Source organism: Poromitra crassiceps (genome assembly GCF_964638095.1).
Source record: "Poromitra crassiceps genome assembly, chromosome: 5".
In the NCBI taxonomy this organism is placed as follows: Eukaryota; Metazoa; Chordata; class Actinopteri; order Beryciformes; family Melamphaidae; genus Poromitra; species Poromitra crassiceps.
The window spans coordinates 47,855,797-47,878,462 of NC_139642.1; the positions used below are offsets into that span (position 1 = coordinate 47,855,797).

Below are 22,666 nucleotides of genomic sequence, written 5' to 3' on the forward strand. Positions count from 1 at the left end.
ATCCTTGAAATGAAACAAAATTAAAAGTGAAAATATAATATATATATATATACCGTATGTATATATATATATATATATATTTATATATATATTTATATATATATATATATATATATATATATATATATATATATATATATATATATATATATATATAGTGATAATATAACATTTCTTATTTCTCAACTCAGCATGATAACCATATTTTTAATGCATTTTGTATATACTCTGCTCTAGTGACCAGCTTGCTACAGTATGATTTACCTTGTGCACTGCAGTGGCGGTGGTCTGAACCTGTAGGTGTCCTGTCTGTCTTTCCAGCTGATGTGGAAAGAGAAGATTCCACCCAAAATAATGTCCCCATTCTTAGACAGCTGGGGGACCTCCGGCTCCCCTATCTGCCGACACACCGTCTCCTCAGCCACAGAGAGAGATGCCACCAGCAGCAGCTGCATAATGGCCCAACCCTGCTCTGGCCACATTTCGGTGGACATAATACTCAAGGCTGTTACACACCAAGAGCGAATATACAGCACAAGATTGTGATGGGAATTTTGACCCACCTCTCAATCAGAGTAACAGATTTCAAACAAATCGACACTGGTCCAAAAAAATAAACGCAACAATATCACTCACCAAAACTTTGCCGTTGCTATGCACGGTTGCATTGACTGATATAGGTTCGGGGGTGGGGGGGCGCCAACTTGTGGGTAAGGACCTTAAGAGACAAACTGTGTGGCAGCAGATGGACACTATCAGGACCAGGGCAGAGCTTGCATCAGTATTTATAGAAATTAAAGCTTGACTGATAGTAATGGAACAGTGTTGTTCCATGGCTCCACAGGGGGGACAGGATAGAGGGAGGTGCAAAACTGGAAAGTTCTTAATGAGTTTTGGCAGTGTCTTATGAGTAGTAGCTGATTCAGTCACATAAAATTGTGGTGTTTTTGCATTCAATATTTGGACATCTGATTTGCAGTAATTTGAAAAACAATGGGGGATGAAGGAGTTGTAGGCTACAGCCTAGACCAGTGGTTCCCAACCTTTTCCAACTCAGGGCCCACTTTTATGTCTCAAAAATGTTCGCGGCCCACCTCCGACCCCATAAATACAAAGGCCATATAATGCGTTCTCAGAGCACTTTTTTATTGAAAATTGAACATAAAGGACTGAACTGAATACAGGATAAACATGTTGGAAGCTCCACAGTCACTAACACAGCACCTGTAACATGTTGCAACACCTTCAGTATTACAGTTTTCAAGGAGCTGTCCACACACACACACACATACACACACACGCACACACACACACACACACACACACACACACACACACACACACACACACACACACACACACACACCAATAATTCAAGGAGCTGTCCATCAGCACCACACAGATGTCAGAAATGACAAGCAAGGGGCTGTCTGTAACAGGCTAATTAACAAATGATTAATAAATAACGGTATCCTTCAACAATGGAAAAATGCATTCTCATAACAATTTGACATCCAATATCAGATCCAAACAAAATCCAAATATCAGAAGAAAGCCCATTAAATCGATAGGGTTACAAATAAACACAAACCCAATATAAAGATGATGTAAAGATGAAACTTCAATTCAAGCAAAAGCAATAACATCAAAGAAACAAAAATCATACTTTTTCAAGTATGATTTTTCAAAATCTTTCAAAAAAAAATTGCATTTTTTTTTTTTTTTCAAAAATCATACTTTTTTGGAAATGATTTGGCGGCCCACTTGCAATACCTTCGCGGCCCACCAGGGGGCCGCGGCCCACAGGTTGGGAATCACTGGCCTAGACAATTATTTTAAATTGGTTAACTAAAATGCTGCATAACTGTATTCCTAACATTCAGTCTTGCAAAATATATTATACCTGTACTGTACAGGTCATAGGTTCCTGATTCAGGCATTAAAATAAATCCATATAATTTATTTATACCTGATTGTATTTGGTGATCCATTCGCCCTTTACTAACACTATTAACAGTGGACGTTGTACTGTTTTCAGTTAATAGGCCGCTGCGCAGCCTCATCCGTAGCTCGTCCTCGCCTGTCCCAGCAGCTGTTCTGCCCTTGGGGTCAGTAGCTCCCCTGGCCTATGAAGTTTCCTTTTTCTCAGCAGGAGTCATTGTCCTTTTGTCAGGAGTTCGAGTTGATTCTTCTTCTATAAATAGGTCACGATGACGTCAATTTCATTGTGACATCACCAGTGACATTATTAGTGATGTCATAGCCTTGAAACACAGGCTGTTGCCTTGAGTGATACCACTGATGATGTGCCATAAGACTGGACAATGTCTATGACATCATCAGTGGGACAAAGGCTGAAACAGATAGTGTTTGCTGACTCATCACTGATCACATCATCACTGATGACGTCAATTATGACATCGTCACTGATGACATCACATCGAAGATCCGGCTCCATCATCACTGATGTCACTATGACGTCACTGATCATGTCACAATGCCTCCTTGTGTGTGTGTGTGTGTGTGTGTGTGTGTGTGTGTGTGTGCGCCCTTCTGACATCACTTTTGACATCATCACCGATGACATTATGATGACATCCCGTCATTAGCTAATTTGCTTAATAAAAAAATCCATCTCTGTCAGGTCACTGGTGCCCTTTACCCCCTGAAAGTTTCCACCCCGATCGCACTTGAAACGGCATAGCTGTGGCCGGACACAGAATTGAAACATACAAACAAACATCGCCCACATACTCAATTGTATATATATATATATATATCACGTATACTAACATACTAGCGTACCTGTGGGGACCTGGAACATGACATCTTCACTGATGACATCGTCACTGAACTTATTAACCTCAGCCAGGAAGGAAGGAAGACATCACTGATGACATCATCACTGATGACATCACAGCATTAGGTAATTAGGGCAATCACCTAATTAAAAAATCTGGCTCTGTCAGGTCACCCGCACGGGTGCTCTTTACAACCCCTGAAAGTTTCAGCCCGATCGCAACGTAAAACAGCACAGCCGCGGCCGGACAAAATTCTGCTCACTCACTCACACGCACATGGACACTTCTCATATTATAATAAGATGTGTGTTTCAAGAGTGCTTTTTGTTCTTGTGTGACCATCAACACAGGCTTTGAGAAGACCACCATCACTAATACTACAACTAATAATAATAATACTGATGATGATAATAATATTAATAATGGAAATAGGAGCAACAACATCTGCACATAAACACACTTTAAGCACTCCCTGTCCTGCCTGCACCGCCATGCCACAACCCCACAACCCCACTCCCCCACGTGGATGTTTGGCCCTCAGCCCTCGGCCCTCGACTTGGCATGCTCAACATAATTTGGCCCTTGTGAAAAGTAATTGGGGACCCCTGGCTTACTGTGCACTGCAAACCAGTGTCTCTCTACACTATGTTGGATTTATGGAGGGGTTGGTGAAATAATGTGGTTTTGACAGTGCTGATACTGTGCAGTGTACAGTAGGTTCACGTGCAATGTGAAAATTGTAATTGTGGTAAAAGTAAAAGAGCACACAAACAGTGTATTTCATATTTTAACATTCAATTCATTTATTACATGAGATATAAATGTAAAAACATTTGGGGGTGAACATTAATTATATAATATATCACATGAAAGCTCTTGATGAGCACTTTCTACTGACAAAATGTGAATTCTAAACAAATCCAGAGTTATTAATCAAAAACCAAAAGACCCAAGGACGTAAGTGCACTTTAAATTATATACATTAATAATATATTTTTTCAATGATATTGTCATCCACATGTTCATGAAGTTTTCATAGATTGAATTTAATTAACAAAGTCAAGACAAAGTACGGTCATGTTTTGTTTTGGCTGTCCTGTAAAGTTGGTGAAATGTCAATTAATTTTTACCCATCAAGTGTTTCTTTGTATTTTTCTCAGGTTTCAATAAAATAATGTAACACTTAGGCAAAAAAATACAAAACAGCATTCCGTAACTTGAAGCTAGAATTGCAAATATCTCAACGGCAACAGTGAACTTCCCAGGAGAGCTGACATAACCTGGGATAAAGGTGATCCAGACCGCACAGAATATCAGCATGCTGAAGGTGATGAATTTAGCTTCATTGAAATTATCAGGCAACTTTCGAGCCAAAAAAGCCAGTACAAAACATAACATAGCCAGGACTCCTATATACCCCAACACAGCCCAGAACCCTACAGGTGATCCTAAGGCGCACTCTAAAATGATCTTGTCCTTATAGTGTTCCATGTTCTTGAAGGGAAAGGGAGGGTTGATAGTTAGCCAAAGTATGCAAATCACAACCTGTATGAGAGTGAAAGCCAGAACACTGAGTCTCTGCTGTGCAGGGCCAAACCATTTCATAAGTTTAGTGCCTGGAAGCGTAGCCTTGAAGGCCATCAGGACCACTATAGTTTTCCCCAGAACACAGGAGATGCAGAGGACAAAGGTGATCCCAAACGCTGTGTGTCGCAGCATGCAGGACCACTCAGAGGGCCGGCCGATGAAGGTCAGAGAACACAGGAAACACAGAGTCAAGGAGAAGAGCAGCAGGAAGCTCAGCTCAGAGTTGTTGGCTCTGACAATAGGGGTTTGCCTGTAGTGGAAAAATATCAGCGCTATAGTCACCGCCAGGCAGGCCCCGAAGACAGAAAACGTGACCAACAGTATACCCATCAGTTCTCTGAAGATGAGGAACTCAATAGCTTTCAAGTCACAGTTATCCCTCTCCTCATTGGACTTGTACTCAGGAGGGCATTTGTCACATTTCACTGCATCTGAAAGCATAAATATGTTTAAGCTGTGCAGCACGCACATCCTCAGATACACCAGTAAAGTGCTGGCAGTGATTTTGCCCAGCAGAAACATGATGAAGGCTAAAGTAAAGGCTAAGAATCCTGCTGTCTCACTTGTACTGTTGCTAAACTCCCCGTCAGCACAGGGGATGCAATCAAAACAGCAGATAGGTTTGCCCTTCACGAACGCCCGGCGAGTCCCTGGCAGGCAGCTCTCACTGCAGATAGACCGTGGCACCTGCATCACAGTGACAAAATCACACACGTTAAACTTCCACACTCACTCCTCATCCCACTCATGCACGGGACACTTAAGGGGGGTTTTGAAATCAGCATTCAGCACAATAAAGACAGAATGTTGGTAGCAATGGAAAAAGTGCTGCCAAAAGTTCATTAGCACAGACAGATGAAAACATCCACACTGACTTACTTCTGGCCTCTCTCCTGCCCAGATGGCTTTCACACCTGCCATCATCTCAAACTGCTGACCCTCAGGCTGCAAAGCATCATAGTAACCGATCGTCTTGAAACGTATGTAGCCTGTCTCATCCATCTGCCAGTTCACCAGCGCGTAGCGTGCTGCTGGATCACCCATCTCATCAAAGAACACATTTTCACCAATCTTAGTGGTGAAATTGACCTGGGTCAGGTAATGCAGCACCTGAAGTTAAACATTCATGTTGTTAATCATCCGTCATCGTCAACATATAGTTTTGATTTAACTACAGCATTATGTTTACCTGCCACGGTTTGACGTTTTCCCTATCGGCACAAGTGTCTTTTTCAAAAGGCCCCTGTCCATCTCGACAGCTAAACAGCAGGTGCAGTGCATGGGCAACAGCATATGTGGCCTTGTAGACATTATTCAGCAGACTGGCATCTGAAACATCTGTGAAGCGTGAGTTTGTGTCCCACAGAGACTCCTCCCCAGTGCATGTTGTGACTGAACCCAGAGCTCGGGCCTCTGCTTGGGGAGTCATGGTGCAGCTGAACACCTTCTCCCACAACTCCAGCAGTCCCCGGTCCCCCGGCCTGGTGGAGGGCTTGCTGCTGGCCAGGAACTCCTGCAGTCCGGGGATGTAAGCGTTGTGCGCGGCAAAGCCCACCGCCCCCTGGACCACGGCATAGTTTACCGGGGAGGCAATGTAGCGGTATGTGATCCACCCCTCGCTGCCCACCCACTGCAGTCCTGTCACATTCTGAGTGTAAAGCTCTTTGATGAGAATGTCAAGGTCAGTGCCATCAGCAAACGCCACTATGACCTTAGAGGTGGACTTTTTAATGATGTCCACTACTTCCAGGAACCACTTCCTGGGGTCCGTTCTGTAAATGGCCACTGAATACTCCACGCACACGCCTTCCTTTTCAGCCGCTTTCAGGAAGGTGGCCATGCCGCCATTGCCATAGTCACTGTTGGTTCTTATAGCCCCCACCCAGGTCCAGCCAAAGTGCTTTACCAGCTTTGCCAGCGCTCTGCTCTGGTAGAGATCACTCGGTATGGTTCTGAAGAAAGACGGATACTCTCTTCTGTTGCTAAGACATGCACAAGTGGCTGAATGACTGATCTGAGACCAAAACAGAAGAGAGAAATGTTGAATTTAGGTTATCTATCAGCAATTAGCTATTACAGAGATATAACACAGATGTTGACTTCAAAGGCCAAACTGAATATGAATCATATAAGCCCATTAACTGTGCAATAAACTCATTCACTGAGAGTCCAACTATGCAGAGAGAGCATTTTAGTCAATTCAATTCATTTTACTATCACTTACCACAGGTATATGGAAGGGTCCCATGGTGCGTGCAATACCTATGGTAGAGGTGGATGTAGTCTCGCCTATGACGGCGTGCACAGTGACGCTCTTGCCACAGCTGCCTTCCCCATTCTCGTACCTATTCATCAGATTGAGAGACGCTCTGACGGACAGAGGGATGCTGGGGCACGAGTCAAAGATTCTGTAGCCCAGTGTCACTCCTGGCAGCAGATCTGAGCTGTTGTTGATCTCCTCTATGGCAAACATCATAGTATAGGCATACTGAAGCTCACCTGGGTCCAGTCTGCACAGAGGGACCAATAAATCATAGCATCATGGAAAGGTTAAAAGCATTGAACATACATAAAGATAGACCTGGAAATCCACATCAAACATGCATGGTTGGAGCAGCACAGGTTTTAATATGATTACTACTTATATAATTAATACTTTTTTTTTTATACCCCCCTCTTACCCTTCACACTGGATGCTTCCTGGGTTGAATTGGAGAGTTGGGTTGACACCGACTGGGTTCTGATGGAAGGAGAAAATGCCTCCGATGTTGATGTCTCCCTCCTTAGAAAACTGAGACAGTTCTTTGGTCCCATATGTTTGACACGCAAGCTTCCCACCTCTGGCAGCCAGCAGGGAGAGAAGTAGCAGGTCTGCTATCAGCAGCATAGCTGTCCCCCTGTATACTTACTACTCAAGGCCCGTTGATCAAACCCTCAAGTCTGGGCATTTTATAAGGTGTTCCTTTCGATTGCCACAATGCCATAGGGGCTTAGATGAAGCCTGAGTGAATAGTATATGTCTCTCCACCAATGATAACGCCTGTGGTGTGACTAACAGAGCCATTGGCCTATTAGATGGCCAGCAGATATGTATATCATTATTTGTCTCATGCATAACCAATAGCTCACTATAATCAATCCACAACCCCCGCCATGTGTTTTGGGATGCTGAGCTTGTTCATGTATAATGGATTTATATTTCACACATTATATTCAGCCATGTTGACCACGGTTGGAAATATTTCACTTCAGTTTCAGTGGGGCTAATACAGTGATATGTGTGATAGTGTTTTGTTGGTATATTATGTTGGTATATTATGGACAATAAGGTCATATTTAGTTGACAATCAGCAGCTATTGATTGTTTTAATAGATTGATATTTAAATATGATACAGACATAATTCTAGTGTTTTGCTTTTATAGCGATTTTGCTTAATTCTTCCCCATCATGTGTTTCTTTGTATTCCTCTCAGGTTTCCATAGTATGATATAACATTTTGGAGCAAATATACAAAAAAGCAATCCAAAGCTAGAGGCCAGAATAGCAAATATCTCCACAGCTACAGTGAACTTCCCAGGAGAGCTGACATACGCAGGGATAAAGGTGATCCAGACCGCACAGAATATCAGCATGCTGAAGGTGATAAATTTGGCTTCATTGAAATTATCAGGCAACTTTCGAGCAAAAAAAGCAAAAATAAAACATAACATAGCCAAGAGTCCTATATACCCCAACACAGCCCAGAAGCCTATCGGCGAACCCACATCACACTCTAGAATGATCTTTTCAGTGGCATGGGCTGTATTTCTGTGTGGGAAGGGTGGGTCAAGAGTTAACCACAGCACACACATTATCACCTGCAGTGAGGTGCAGCCCAAGACACTTGTTCTCTGGAGCGAGGCAGAACACTGAGGAACTGAGTTTGTTGGCCTTCTAGCTTTAAAGGCGATCACCACTGCCATGGTCTTAGCCAAGATACAAGACATGCAGAGCGCAAAGCTGATGCCGAAAACTGTGTGTCGCAGCATACAGGACCAGTTGGAGGGCCGGCCTATGAAGGTCAGTGAACACAGGAAACACAGAGTCAAGGATAAGAGCAGCAGGAAGCTCAACGCAGAGTTACTGGCTTTGACGAGAGGCGAGTCACGAAATCGGAAAAAGACAAAAGTCACAACTAATGTTAAGCTTGCTCCAAACAGAGAGAAAGCTGTGAAGAGAGCACCCATGGTTTCCTCAAAAGACAGGAACTCAACCGCCTTTGGTACACACTGGCTGTGATCTTCATTTGACCAATACTCCAGCGAGCACTGAGAACATTCTGCAGAATCTGAAAGGAAAACATTCAACTCTGAATCATCACACTCTCAACCTGATATCATGCCAAAGCGTGGAAGAGATCCGCTGGGTACTGTGTCAGTGTCATGCTTTGCCTCAGTCCAGCTACTACAGGACCACTCCAGTGTCGGGTCGACTGAGCCACAGGTGGCGGTGATCCGAGCACTGCGAGCCACCCGAGCTCCACCGTCGGGTCGACTGGGGCACCGGTGGCCCTGTGGCGAGTGGAGCCACGGCTGGCCGGGCCTGGCACGACAGCGGGGGAGACTTGTGTAACCCGGTGGCATGAGGCCATTTCCTGGTTGAAAACGGTGCCGGTTCCTGGTTATGTTTAGGCTATAGGCCAGTACTGTAAAACAACTTGGTTGGGTTTAAGTAAGTAAACAAAAAACTTGGTTAATGTTAGGTTAGTCTGACTGCCTGGAAGCAGGCTGCAGGTCTAAGCTCTGCCATTGGTTCTGACCATTTCAGTCGGCAGCGGAAGAAAATCGCTTTCCGCTCCCTGCAAGCTCTGCCATAGAGCTGTCATGTGATGTTTCTTGCCCCAGAAATGAATTCCCCATTCATTTCTCCATAGACATTTCATGTTTTATGGTCATTCCCGATTCTCTGAGCTTGGTTCAAGCCTTAAAACTCGTTATACGGATTTCTTTTTATGTCTATGAAAGAACATTAATGGGGAATTCACTTCTGGGGCAACAAACGTCACATGACTGTGGAGCTCTATTACTTCCGACCATTTCAGTCGGAGCGGAAAGTGATTTCCCTTCCGTTCCCTGCATGTCTCAATTGCCTCTGCCGTTGTGAAACTCAAACAACAAAGCTAGCTAGCAAGGTAGCATTGCTCCATGCTGAAATTGGCAAGTTTTGATGAAGATTTGGATTGTGCAATATAGCAGGCCTGCTTGGGACTTTCGGTGGATGGTTGTAAAGATAACAGAGCCCTTTTCCCCCGCTAGACCAGAATGAGAGTAAGAGGAGCCAGACCCTCTCCTGCTCGGGTACCAGGGGCGTAGGCAGAAATTCAATTATGGGTGGGCCTGGATAAAATTGGGTGGGCCTGGATAAAATTGGTGGGGCAATTGCATGACGAAATTTTGCGCGGGAAGCGCGCAAAATTCCTAGATGTCATGAAGTCGTCATGCATTAGACTCTGGAGATGATGTGCCCTGCATTTTTAAGCTACAAAACCATTAGTTAGCAAGGCGAGTTTGCCTCTAGAAAACAACCAATTAAATTAAAAAAAAGAGTTTTGGGTGGGCCAGGGCAAGACGTGGGTGGGCCTGTGCCTACCCAGGCCCACCCGTAGAAATGCCCCTGGCGGGTAGGCCTACAGCGCAAATGGAGATAGTCTGGCAAGGTTAGGGTTATGCTTTGGGTCAGGGTTAAATGGGAAATGTTTGGACTCGAACTGGCGCTCTTGCGATGAGGAAGTTTAGAGTCGGGGGCCTCTATCTTCCCAAAAGCGCTAATTTAGCGTTTGCGCTCGTTTAACGCCGTGCGTAATGCAAATTGGGGGCGGACACAAGCGCATGCCTGTGATAATTGTACTGGGCATTGGCTGCCACAAGCCAAAGCAGGCGTTTCAGCGCTAAAATGTGGTGATAGATGGCATTACCCTATCATCAGCAGCGCGCAATTACTTTGCGCTAAGAGCTTTGAAAATGACCTTTTACATGCAAATACCTCGCGCTCTTGGAGCGCACCCGTAATCTCCGTGCAGCGCAGCGCAGTGCAAAGTAGAATTCCTTTTGGAGATGTGATTACCCACACTAGCCTAGACATCAAATTATGCTGCTAAAATTGGGTATTAGCAGATAATTCAGTGAGGCAATCAACTATAACTCACTGATAAACTTTTATCACATCGCAAAGAGGGAAATTAATTGAGAAAACTTGTTGGACAATGGACATATACCTTCATAACCACCCGGAGGGTCGTTGGCACCATAGACGATCTGTCAATAAGCTCTCATGTCCTCGCACGAGTGAGTACACTCTATTACGCATGGAGAGAATTACAGCATATTGCATGCCTCGGCGAGGCAGCCTCGCGCAAACAGCCATTGCGAGACGGGAATCTGATTGGTTTTGATTGACGTAATGCCCAGCCTTGCCTGGCCATGCCTGTGAATAATTCTGGTAGTTAAGACCGCCCAAATCCCGTTTGCGCAGGCATTTTGGGGAGCAGATGATTTTGGCATGGCTCTAATTTGCGCTTGCGACAGGTGCCGGCCGAGAATTGCATCCCCAACATATTTTGGGGCTGTTTTAACTTAGAAATCAGGGAGGTCACGTCTACCAGACAATTATATCATTTTTAAACAGTTACATTTCTGTATAAATCATTACAAGTATGCTCCCGTGAGGTGGGGATGCTTTTTTGTCTCTGCTGGCCGGGGGAGGAAAACTCGGCAGAACACCTGGCGGATGGCGCAAGGCAGAATGCTATATCTTCCGTGACTTAATGCACGCGCAAACAAGTGCGCAAGCGCTATTAGGGGATAGCGCCTGTCGGAAGATAGGGGCCGGGGACTCCAACTCACATCTGCTGAATGTTAGCGGCTACTTGAATGTCGTAATCTCGTGGCGTCGCTTTCACCCTGCACGCTCCCTGCTGGTGCAGTATCTTCATACACGTGTATTTTTCACATCGAGGCGAGCCAAAATGTGACACTGACACGGTGCCCCGGTGGCTTGATTAGCTACACGCTTTGCCGTGATATACTCGGCTGAAATAATTAGTAGCACACAATTGTTTTTAGGTAAATGCAGTAAGATTGTCGTTATATATTTTCATGAATGTATTTGAAGAATGTCTTGAGTCTTCTCACCACTGGAGTTGCTGATCTCCCCAGCAGCACAGGCGATGCAGGAGAAACAGCAGATGGGTTTACCTTTAATAACAGCCTGGCGGAAACCTGGGAGGCAGCTCTCACTGCACACAGACTGCGGCCTCTGTAACAACACCACACTTAATCAATCAAAGTGTATTGCTCCCCTAATCCAAACACTTAATTACATATGGTAAGACTGGATCGTATTCACCTTATCATTTGCCCATATAAGCCAGGACACTTCTGCATAATGTCATTTTGTCATCGTTATTCCATTTTAGACCTGGAAGTAGATTACTCCTACCTTTATCATTTTTAGACTTGCCAAAAAGCTGTTTTCAAGCAACAAATATTTTTTCGGATGTACGTACCATTCCAAATATGTGACCAGTTTATCAGAATAACGCCTATTTGGACATTTTTAACGAGCAGCGAGGACAGAGCACTGGCTGTGTGACCGGTCGGACTAGCTAGTATCTGTCAACCCTACTAGCAGTGAGAAAACACTGTCGACGTGCTTTTGTAACTAACATTAAATGCCGACCGGGTACAGCCATCGGCTCCTTGCAGCACAGCAGTAACGCTATGAGCATGTAACTGAAGTTGGCCGCAGTGTAGCTGCTGAATGTTGCCAAACTTCATTCATAGTCTACAGTTTACAATGCAACCGGCCGGCCGGCTAACGCTGAACCGGAAGAATACAATTGTGTCTGACACGGAAGAAAAAAAGTGAGCGGGGCAACATACACTGTCTGTTTGCTGCTGCAAATGCCCTATTTTTCACAGGGATAATTTAAGTTGCATCATATTCGAAGACGGACATCATGAAATTACATAGCTATCGCTTTATGTTGGAAGTGACCACTGATATGTAAACTCTATTGGTCACGGTGACTTTTTACAGATTAAATACCGATGTGTACTAATTTGGCAACTGCCATTTCAGTTAAATCCATTTTAGAAATCACTTGCTGCCTATGGCTGAATGTGTTTACAGTGCATGCAGTGCATCCACGAGAAATTGCATTTTCATTTCATGAATGTCACAGCCATGTGACTGCTCAGCCAACGGTTCAAGGTATTGCTACCTAATGTGTAAGGGACTGCTACTGAGTGTGTTAAAGGTGCTGGTATGGTTTGAATGTTTGGATGAATTCCAAAGCTCTTTACATGTTCCAAGAAATATTATATCTTTGACATTTGTTTTCACCCACGTTCAAAGTTATACAGGAGGGTATGCCATATCACATATGTGTTCCCTTCTTCTACATCCTGTTATAAAATCGCCTAGGTGGACGGGCGGGCGTGAGTCATGATTTGTATCACGTTTTGTGACATCGGGCCTGCAATGTCACTTTCGTGAGGTCGGCCAATGCAACACAAAAAGCGGTTTATCTTGAGAACCGTTCATCCGATCGACTTCAAACTGGGGGAGTGTGCTTAGGGGGACCTGATGGAGTGCAGTGCCGCATTTCATGCAATTTGAAGATAGTGAAGCATATCGATATCGATACCGATGCTGATACAATATTGATACCGAGACTGGAATCAATAGCGGTATCGATTCCACAGCCGACCAATACCAATGCCGACCTTCAAAATAAAAGTCCAGATCAAATACAGATCTTACACACACACAACACAATACCGGGCCAGAGTACTACCACACTAGATTTGAAGGCCTGATAATCTAGTAAACACACTATACACACAATTTAACATCCATACTAGCTCAAATAAGTGAGAACTTCCCACACAGTAACTTGAATATGGTTGATATTTTATACCTTCAGGGATTCAGCACCCCATGTTATGTTTATTCCCTTCATGGTAAACTGCTTTCCTTTCGATAGTGAAGCATCATAGCTCCCTACAGTCACAAACACAGTCCCTCCTGCTTGGTTTCTCTGCCAGTTCACCAGCTCATACATGGCCGCAGGGTCTCCATTCTCATCAAAGTACACTCTTTCTCCTGAAGGAAGAGTGAAATTTACACTTTGGAGGTTTTTCAAAACCTACCAGTAAAGAAAAATAGTCAGTTGACGTAGGCTACAGTAACGGGACACAGACAGCTACTGATACAGGTTAATAAAAATGGCACATTATTCACAATGTGTAAACCGAGCATGAATTTCTAAAATAAATGTGACCTCTCACCTGCTTTGGCTCTAAATTGTTTCTCGGGATACATGACTGATTCAGCTTTTCAATATGATCTCTGCATTTTAACATGTTATGCATGGCATGAGCCACAGCGTACACAGCCTTATACACATTGTTAGATATTCTCAGCTCTGACACATCTGTGAAAGGATTATCAATGTCCTCTAGTCTCTCAGAACCAGAGCACTGCCTGTCCTGGCTTTGTCCATGCAGACTGGTTTGGAAAGTACAGCCAAAAGCAGCTTCCCAGAACTCTCTGAGCAGGTTGCTCTCAGGGTTTTGACTTGGGTTAACCTGTAGTAGGAACTCTCTTAGGCCTGGGATCTTTGACTTGCTGATGGTGAAGCCCAGAGAGCCTGTTAGGATGACAGAGTGCCGCTTGATGGCCAGGTGGGGCGCTGTGATCCAGGACTCGCTGCCCACCCACTGCAACCCAGACAGGTTCTGCTTCAGAGCTTCCTCAAGGAGGATGTCCATCTCGGCCTGGGCCAGGAAGGCCACCAAAACCCTGGCACTGCCGTTACGGATCACTCTGACCACCCTGGCTGCCTGCTCCCTGTCAGTCCTTGAGATGGCCTCTGAATACTCAATGCAGACACCCTCCTGGCCTGCAGCTTTGATAAATGTTGCCATGCCATTGTTGCCATAGTCATTATCACTTCTAACTGCCCCCACCCATGTCCAGCCAAAGTGCTTCACCAGCTTTGCCAGCGCTCTGCTCTGGTAGTAGTCACTGGGGATGGTTCTGAAAAAGGAGGAGTACTCCCTTCTGTTACTCAGACAAGCACATGTGGCAAAGTGGCTGATCTAAATAGAAAAATAACAGGAGGAAAAGAGAACATGGAACATTGTTAAAATGACTGATTCTGGGGTTATATCATGTCCAAGAAGCTAGACAACCTGCAGACTATTTTTTTTTTTACAAACCACTGGTATTTGGAAAATCCCTGAAGTTCGTAGCATCACAATGGTTGAGGAGGACTCAGAGGCTCCAATTATGGCATGGACAGATGATTGCCCGGAGCAGTTTTTTTCCAAAGTCCTTTCCTGTCCATTCATTAGAGCCATGACTGCACGCATTGAAGACAGGGTTGAACCACAGCTGTCGAATACCTTGTAGCCAATTGTGATATTAGGGAGCAGAGAGCTGCTATTGTTGATCTCCTCAATGGCAAAAATCATTGTTTGGACAAAACGAAACTCTCTGAAATTAATCCTGAAATGCATAACAACAATTTTTCAAAAATAGTTTTTACATTAGATTTTCCTTTCCTTTCTTTTCTTTTCTGATACCACTAGGGAGAACACAGAAAACATACAGTACCTGGAGCATGTGAGAGGTTGTGGAGTATCTGTGAAGGAGAGTGTGGGCTTTGTGAGTTGGCTATGGATGGAGAACGCTCCTCCGATGGTTATGTCTCCTTCCTTGGACAACAGAGGGAAGTCTGGGCTCCCCAGTATCTGGCAGACAGCAGCCTCTTCCTCTGCCCCAAAGGCTCCCATCATGCCCAGCACCAACAACAACAATACCATCACATACACAAACTCATACATCTGGTACAAACAGGCACACACACACACACATGCGTCAATGACCAAAACGTGTGTCCCCTTTAATGACAGAGCTTTATACACTACTGGAAATGGTGACGAGGTCCTTTTGTCAAATCAGAGAGTGATGAGGTCACTCATCACTGAAGTGATGAGGTTCTCTCGCCTGAAACAAGTTTAGACAACCTCATTTAGGGATATTTGGAGATATTTTCATGCCTCCGCCTGGCAATACGCATGGAAGGCCCAAGGCATTATGTTATTGTTGTCCGTCCGTCGGTAAGTCCATACGTCCAGCATAGGTGTAGTGCCGGTAGAACGGGGGGGAACGGCGTTCCCATACTTCTCCAACGGGTGTTTTGTGTGTGTCAGTGTGTGTGTGCATGTCGAGCCAATAAAACGAGTGAAACTTGGCAACGTTGTCATTCGTCCTATATTTAAGGTGGGCTGAATTATTTACACAGCATCAACTCGCGGCTTGAAGAAAGAAGGAAACATTCCACCTTAACTATATTTAAGGTGGGCTGAATGACTCACACAGCATCAACTCGTGGCTTGAAGGAAAAGGAAACATTCCACCTTAACTAGCTACAGCGCGGGGGAAACCTCAGTTTAATAAAAGCTATACTGAAACAGCTAGGCTACTGGCTTTTTCAGCATCAAAATATTTTTTTTTCCCCCAGTAGGCTACCTCACTTTAACAAGTAAAGATGAAAAAGGCAGCCAAACATCCTTTTATTTTTCGGACAAGCTGTTAAAAAGGTACGTTTACAAGCATGAAGAAACTGTTAAAAGCGTGTTTCTTTTCAACACGGTTGAATCAAAAGTTAGCGTTAATCAGCCCATTTCAATTTGCATCGCCAGAATTCGCCACAAAATTCTAAAAATGCCGGCCGCCATGCCAAATGATGATCAATGCCTTGTGCAGCTTGTGTGATCGCTGGTTGAGAGATTGTTTAGCTGTTTGTGTTGATAACTGACTGCTGAGTCTGCTCAGCTGTGCCCATATACGTCTTTTAGTTTCAGAGCTGCAAATGTCATGGGCTACAGGACACAATTAGTTAAGTTGTGTGTCAGTGACAGTGGTTTGCAGCACTTGAGGAATCCGGGAGTTTGCTCGTTTAATTTGTTGATATAAGCGATTGCCCGAACGATTAATTAATGAATAGGCTACGTGAACTGTCAAACTAGATGAATGATGAATAGTTTGACAGTTATTGAGAGTTGATTTGAGTTAATGAGTTATTAATTTTAGTTAGTGTGGACCAGTGATGTCACTGGTCCACACTTTAACACTCAATAACTGTCAAATTACAAAGCTGGTTGAAAATGGGCGGAGTGTTCCTTTAATGAGTTATTAATTTGAGTTAGTGTGGACCAGTGACTGGTCCACACTTTAACACTCAATAACTGTCAAATTAAATGACAGACTTCAAAACCATTTACAGTTTTCTGATATACTACTGATGTTCTAATGATACAAAGCTGGTTGAAAATGGGCGGAGTGTTCCTTTAAGGCCGGCTGCGAAGATAAATTTGCCTTTTTTGCATGTTTGAATTTGTTTTAGCCATATTTAGTGGAATAGCTCATTTTAAACACACCAATGTTATTGTCTATTGATTGAATTGCTCTCACACTCAGGCCTGGCCTGGCCTGGCATGCAAAAAAAAAAAAAAAAAAATTGTTGATGGGGCGGGCGCACCCTCTGGGTAGAGGGCCGGATTTGTTCAACTGAGACCTCATGGGGGCCGGATTTTTTTTTTTACTAAAATCAATTCGACTCATTTACCCATTTACTTCACAAAAGAAATACTGCTCTTTCCATTTCTCTTGAAACTGCCTGCATTCCGTGTCAACCTTTCTCTTTTTCGACAGCATCTTGTTGATTCCTTTGTTTTTTGGTACAGTAGGTAGCCGAATGCGCGATTCAATTTCAGCGTGGCATCATGGCGGCTTTGTTTACACCTGATGACCTACTGACATACTTCCCTGTAGTGCAGGTTAATTAACTTATGAATGAACTCTTAGCTTGCTTATTAGCCACACGTAGTTCATGATAATGGGGTGCGAATTTAATAATAATAATAATAATAATATATATATATATATATATATATATATATATATATATTTTTTTTAATATTCCAAAACATCTCGCGGGCCGGATGAAACCTGCGGCCCGCGGGCCGTATCTCTGACATCCCTGTTGTAGAGAGTCAGGGATCAAGATGTGGTTAGAGAGAGTGGATGGGGACCCAGGGTGTTTCGTGGTGACTGTGGTGAGGGAAGGGGTGCGGCTAGGGGAAAGGGGCCGAAGCTAGGATAGGATGGTCATAGAGTCGGGGTTTGAGGGGTGGGTAGGGGGATTGTTTGGGGGGATGTGAATGGTTTATGAAACTTGGTGGAAGGGTGTAGCATGGGCCAAGGAAGAACCCATTAAATTTTGGGGCAGATCCAATCCGGGTCAAGGAAGGGACGGCGCTATGGAAAAGGGGCCATAGCTAGGGATAGGAAGGTCATAGAGAGTTGGGGTTCGAGGGGTGGGTAGGGGCAGTGGCTAGGCATATTTGGGTGGTGGGATCAGGTGTGGTAAGGAAAGGGGGAGGGGCTAGGGAAAAGGGGCCGTAGCTAGGGATAGGAAGGTCATAGAGAGTCTGGGTTCAGGGGTGAGTAGGGCGAGTGGCTAGTTGTATCGTGGCTGGTGGGAGGGGGCATGGTCAGGAAGGGGCGGGACTAGGGAAAGGTCTGGAGTTAGGGATAGGAAGGTCATAGAGAGTCAGGGTTTATGGGGTGGGTAGGGGGAGTGGCTGGGGGATGTGGCTGTGTCAGCTCGGATCTGACTCACAAAAATTCCAGAACATAGCAGACATGTATTGAATTTGGCAGAGGTCTGCACTCTCTCAGTACACAACAGTCTGAAGCTAATAAGAGTCCCCATGGGAAAGTTCAGTGTCAAGTTCAAGTTCTTTGTGCAATCTCCCTCCCGTTCTCATCACAGTCTAACAAAGCCTTTTGACCCACATGCAGATGCTTTTGTAGTAAACTGTGCTTGTGTGACTGTATGAGACTGTGCTTGTGCAACACCTGGAAACAGTTTAATTAGAGAACATGGAAATACATTTGAAAGTGTTAATAATGCTAATTAGCAATTTATTTTTTATTACATTTAAAATGATATTTGGTTTTATGTGCGACTCTCATTGAAAACACGATTCACCTAGTCTGCAGTGAATAATACATCCCTGGTTTTATCACCGAACAAATACGATTTTCATTTTCAGACAATTTTCAATTTTGGTTTAGATTATTATTATTGTTGTTGTTGTTGTTGTTGTTGTTGTTGTTGTTGTTATTGTTGTTGTTGTTGTTGTTGTTGTTGTTGTAAGTGCCAAATGGGTTGGGTTTATTACACCCTGAAGTTCTCTGAAATCCAATTAAAATAGTGACTACAAAATTGTCAGGCAAACCATGCTGAATTGACTTTCAATTTTTTTATGTTATTGTCTTAACTTTGATAGCCTAATTGAAGAAGCAAAATAACGTGTTTATGTTCAAATAAAACAATATACTCAGGTCAAGCTACTTCAGCCACGCTACAAACAGTTAAATAGACGAGTGAATTATATACTTTTATTTGACATAGAAATCTAGAGAGAAGAGGAATGTGTTTTTCCCATCAGATGTTTTCTTGTGTTCAGTTCGGGTTTCAGTACAATGATGAAGCATTTTGGTGCAAATATACAGAAAAGTAACCCATAGCTGGAGGCCAGAATAGCAAATATCTCCACGGCTACAGTGAACTTCCCAGGAGAGCTGACATACGCTGGGATGAAGGTAATCCAGACGACACAGAATATCAGCATGCTGAAGGTGATGAATTTCGCTTCATTAAAATTATCAGGTAACTTTCGAGCTAGGAAAGCAAGAATAAAACACAACATAGCCAGGAGTCCTATATACCCCAAAACAGCCCAGAAGCCTATAGGTGATCCTAAGGCACACTCTAAAATTAGTTTTTCTTTATAGTACTTCATGTTCCTGTTTGGGAATGGAGGGTTGAGAGTTAGCCAAAGTATGCAAATCAAGACCTGTATGAGAGTGAAAGGCACAACACTGAGTCTCTGCTGAGCAGGGCCGAACCATTTCATAACATTACTGCCTGGAAGTGTAGCCCTGAAGGCCATTAGGACCACTATAGTTTTCCCCAGAACACAGGAGATGCAGAGTACAAAGGTGATGCCAAACGCTGTGTGTCGCAGCATGCAGGACCACTCAGAGGGCCGGCCCATGAAGGTCAGAGAACACAGGAAACACAGAGTCAATGAGAAGAGCAGCAGGAAGCTCAGCTCAGAGTTGTTGGCCCGGACTAAAGGGGTGTCCTTATTCAACAAGAATAGGGTAGCCACAAGTGTTGTTAGCAGTACCCCGAACAAAGAGAAAAACACCAAGAGCTGGCCCATAACCTCAGTGAAGGAGAGAAACTCCACATTTTTCATTATACATGTATCTCTGCTTTGATTGGGCCAGTATTCTTCAGGACACTTTGTGCAGCCATTAGAATCTGTAATGGAAATTCTGTCACTAGTATTATACTGTAGTCAGATACTTAAAACGTAGATCAGAGATTGTACCACAGCAAGCTTCAACATAATACACATGGTGAGGCAAACAAATGTATGCATATGATCAAATGTCAGGTCTGTGATACATATACCTGTGGTGTTGCTTATTTCTCCCTCTGCACATGAGATACAGTCATAGCAGCAGACCGGCTTTCCTTTCTGGAGGACCTTACGGGTTCCTGGAGGACAGCTCTCACTGCACACTGACACAGGCAACTTTAAGAGAAACGGAGAGGAAGGAATTTGATACACAGTTATACTCTGAATCCTACTTTTTACATAATCATCCAATATTAAATTGAATCGTGTCAAACTAGCCTTACAAGATACACATGAATCGATGTGTTTAACAATTAGTGTCAACTTTATTATAGACTCTGCCTCTGTTTTTCCCCCAGGCCACATTATGGCTTCGGTCCTGAGGACAAACTTCTGTCCAGGAGGCAGGGAGGCGTCATAGTAGCCCACAGATTTAAACTTGACCGAGCCGTCGGATCCACGCTGCCAGTTCACCACCTCGTACCGGGCCACAGCTGCTCCAGTACTGTCAAACCACACCTGGTCACCATTCTTAATGGTAAAGTTCACCTGCTTTAGAGACTCCACTACCTAAAATAGGGGAGGAAATGTGTGAATATACAGTATGGCCTTATTTAACTAAGAGGTAATGTTTAGTAGTAGTCAGTTTGTTTTACCTGCCAGGGAAAAACCCTCACAGTCTTGTCACACCCCTGACTGTTTGAGCACTTCAGGATGCTTTGCAGAGAATGGGCCACAGCGTAGATGGCTTTGTAGATATTGCTGGAGTATCTCAGCTCTGCCACGTCATCATTATATTCTTTTAGCTCAATCAGATCCAAGTTTTCCCGGCAAGGTGTCTTTACTGTCACATTGTCTCCGTTTGTCTCTGTGCACTGGAATGCAGTCTCCCAGAACTCTTTGATTACAAAATCAGCAAAGCCGCTAATATTAGCCTTTTGTACAGCGAAGCCCAGAGAACCCCCTAGCACGTCAAAGCTGGTGGGGGTCACGAGGCTGTCGGCAGTGATCCAGGCCTCCACGCCGATGAACTGCAACCCTGTGATGTTGTGGAGAGTCAGCTGCTCCAGAAGGTTGTTCATCTCCACGTGGGCCAGGAAGCCTACGATGACCCGGGCTGTGCTCTTGCGAATCACTTCTACCACTTTCATCAGTTTGTCTGGCTCTGTCCTGTGGAATTTCTCTGTGTACTCCACACACACGCCTTCCTCCTGGGCTGCGGCGAGGAAGATGGCCATGCCGTTGTTGCCATAATCGCTGTCGCTGTTGATTGCCCCCACCCAACTCCAGCCGAAGTGCTTGACCAGCTGAGCTAGAGCTCGGCTCTGATAGAGGTCGCTGGCGATGGTGCGGAAGAAAGAGGGATACTCCTTCCTGCTGCTCAGACACTCACAAGTAGCTGAATGACTGATCTGAGGAAACAGAGAGAGAGAGAGTGAGAGAGAGAAAACGGGGCAACTTGTCTGCCACACATTAATGTGCACATCCACGACACATCTTAAGTTGAGATCCCTCTCACCACTGGTATGCTGAACGGCCCGGTTGTGCGTGACAGCACTATGGTTGAAGAGGATTCAGACTCTCCGATAATGGCATGAACAGCCGATTGGCCAGAGCAGGTCTTCCCTACAGTCCACTCTTCTCCGTTCATCAGAGCCATTGCCGCACGCATAGAGGATAACGTGGAGCCACAGTTGTCATAAATACGGTATCCGATAGAAACATTGGGAAGAAGGAACTCACTGCTGTTGATCTCCTCGATAGCGAAGATCATGGTCTGGGCAAATCGAAACTCTCTGAGGTTCACTCTGTGACAAGAAGAGAGATACACTGAATATCTCTGACTTTGACAAGAGAAAGCTTTTTATGCCGTACACAAAAATACACTGTACCTGGAACATGTGAGACGTGTCGGGGTGTCTGTGAAGGACAGCGGCACTTGTGTGATTTTGCTGTGGATGGAAAAGGCTCCCCCAATGGTGACATCTCCTTCCTTGGACAGCAGGGGGAACTCTGGAGTCCCCCGTATCTGACAGACTGGAGCTTCTGGAACCTCTGCTCCAAAAGCTGTCACCAGCCCCACAGCCAGCCTCAGCACCACTAGTGACATTCTCCTCCACTCCCACACACTAAAGGAACAGCTCCACGCTGGCCAGGGTCAAAGTGGTCTCCAATGTCACATTTTATAATGTTAAATCTGACTGCAGGGCTCACTGGCCCCTTACTAGCCAATCAGAGACAGGTTGGACAGTGTTGACAGTGCTCCACCAATCTGCATGGGATGTGCCATCACTGCTACAGGCTTAACAGATTGGCATAATGATAGGATGGCATGCCTTGACCTGATGTGTCTGAGTCTGAATTGTTTCTTAGAATCAGGTCTTCACTGTCATTGTTTATGTAAAGTCAGTCCTATCTAAGAGGGTCTGTTGTTTGGTTTGTTCAATGTACTCCTGGCAGACTGAACTATAGCCTTTTCAGGTAGGCCCATATACTTTACACTCTCACACATTCCTCAGCTGTTGGACACTCAGTGGTGGAGTGGTTGGTATTCCCCGGCTGCTGCATGTACTCCATATATGACGGTATTCCATACGGGTGGCCACTGAATTCAAATGAATCGTTTATATTATCTAAAACAGATAAATATCATCAGTGTATATCAAGCTAAGCTACAGCGCTACAGTGAGTGAACCCTGGAAGTGACCCGGATGTACTTAAAAGAAAA

The 22,666-nt window shown here is 44.4% G+C and overlaps 1 protein-coding gene across 1 annotated transcript in view; it reads right to left on the reverse strand.

Annotated features, from left to right (window-relative positions):
• Window positions 1-22,048, reverse strand: part of LOC310776550 (uncharacterized protein) — a gene marked incomplete at both ends in the record, with an annotated part of 45,898 nt that extends 23,850 nt beyond the window's left edge. The window contains 16 exons of the mRNA XM_083636730.1: window positions 265-505; window positions 3,932-5,075; window positions 5,268-5,498; window positions 5,578-6,402; window positions 6,613-6,898; window positions 7,070-7,277; window positions 8,613-8,717; window positions 8,838-8,971; window positions 13,823-14,470; window positions 15,050-15,279; window positions 18,946-19,838; window positions 19,992-20,115; window positions 20,281-20,508; window positions 20,595-21,350; window positions 21,458-21,746; window positions 21,831-22,048. Of these exons, the coding sequence (XP_083492856.1) occupies window positions 265-505; window positions 3,932-5,075; window positions 5,268-5,498; window positions 5,578-6,402; window positions 6,613-6,898; window positions 7,070-7,277; window positions 8,613-8,717; window positions 8,838-8,971; window positions 13,823-14,470; window positions 15,050-15,279; window positions 18,946-19,838; window positions 19,992-20,115; window positions 20,281-20,508; window positions 20,595-21,350; window positions 21,458-21,746; window positions 21,831-22,048 (6,560 nt within the window). The remainder of the gene's footprint in view (window positions 1-264; window positions 506-3,931; window positions 5,076-5,267; window positions 5,499-5,577; window positions 6,403-6,612; window positions 6,899-7,069; window positions 7,278-8,612; window positions 8,718-8,837; window positions 8,972-13,822; window positions 14,471-15,049; window positions 15,280-18,945; window positions 19,839-19,991; window positions 20,116-20,280; window positions 20,509-20,594; window positions 21,351-21,457; window positions 21,747-21,830) is intronic.
• Between the last annotated feature and the right edge of the window lie 618 nt (window positions 22,049-22,666).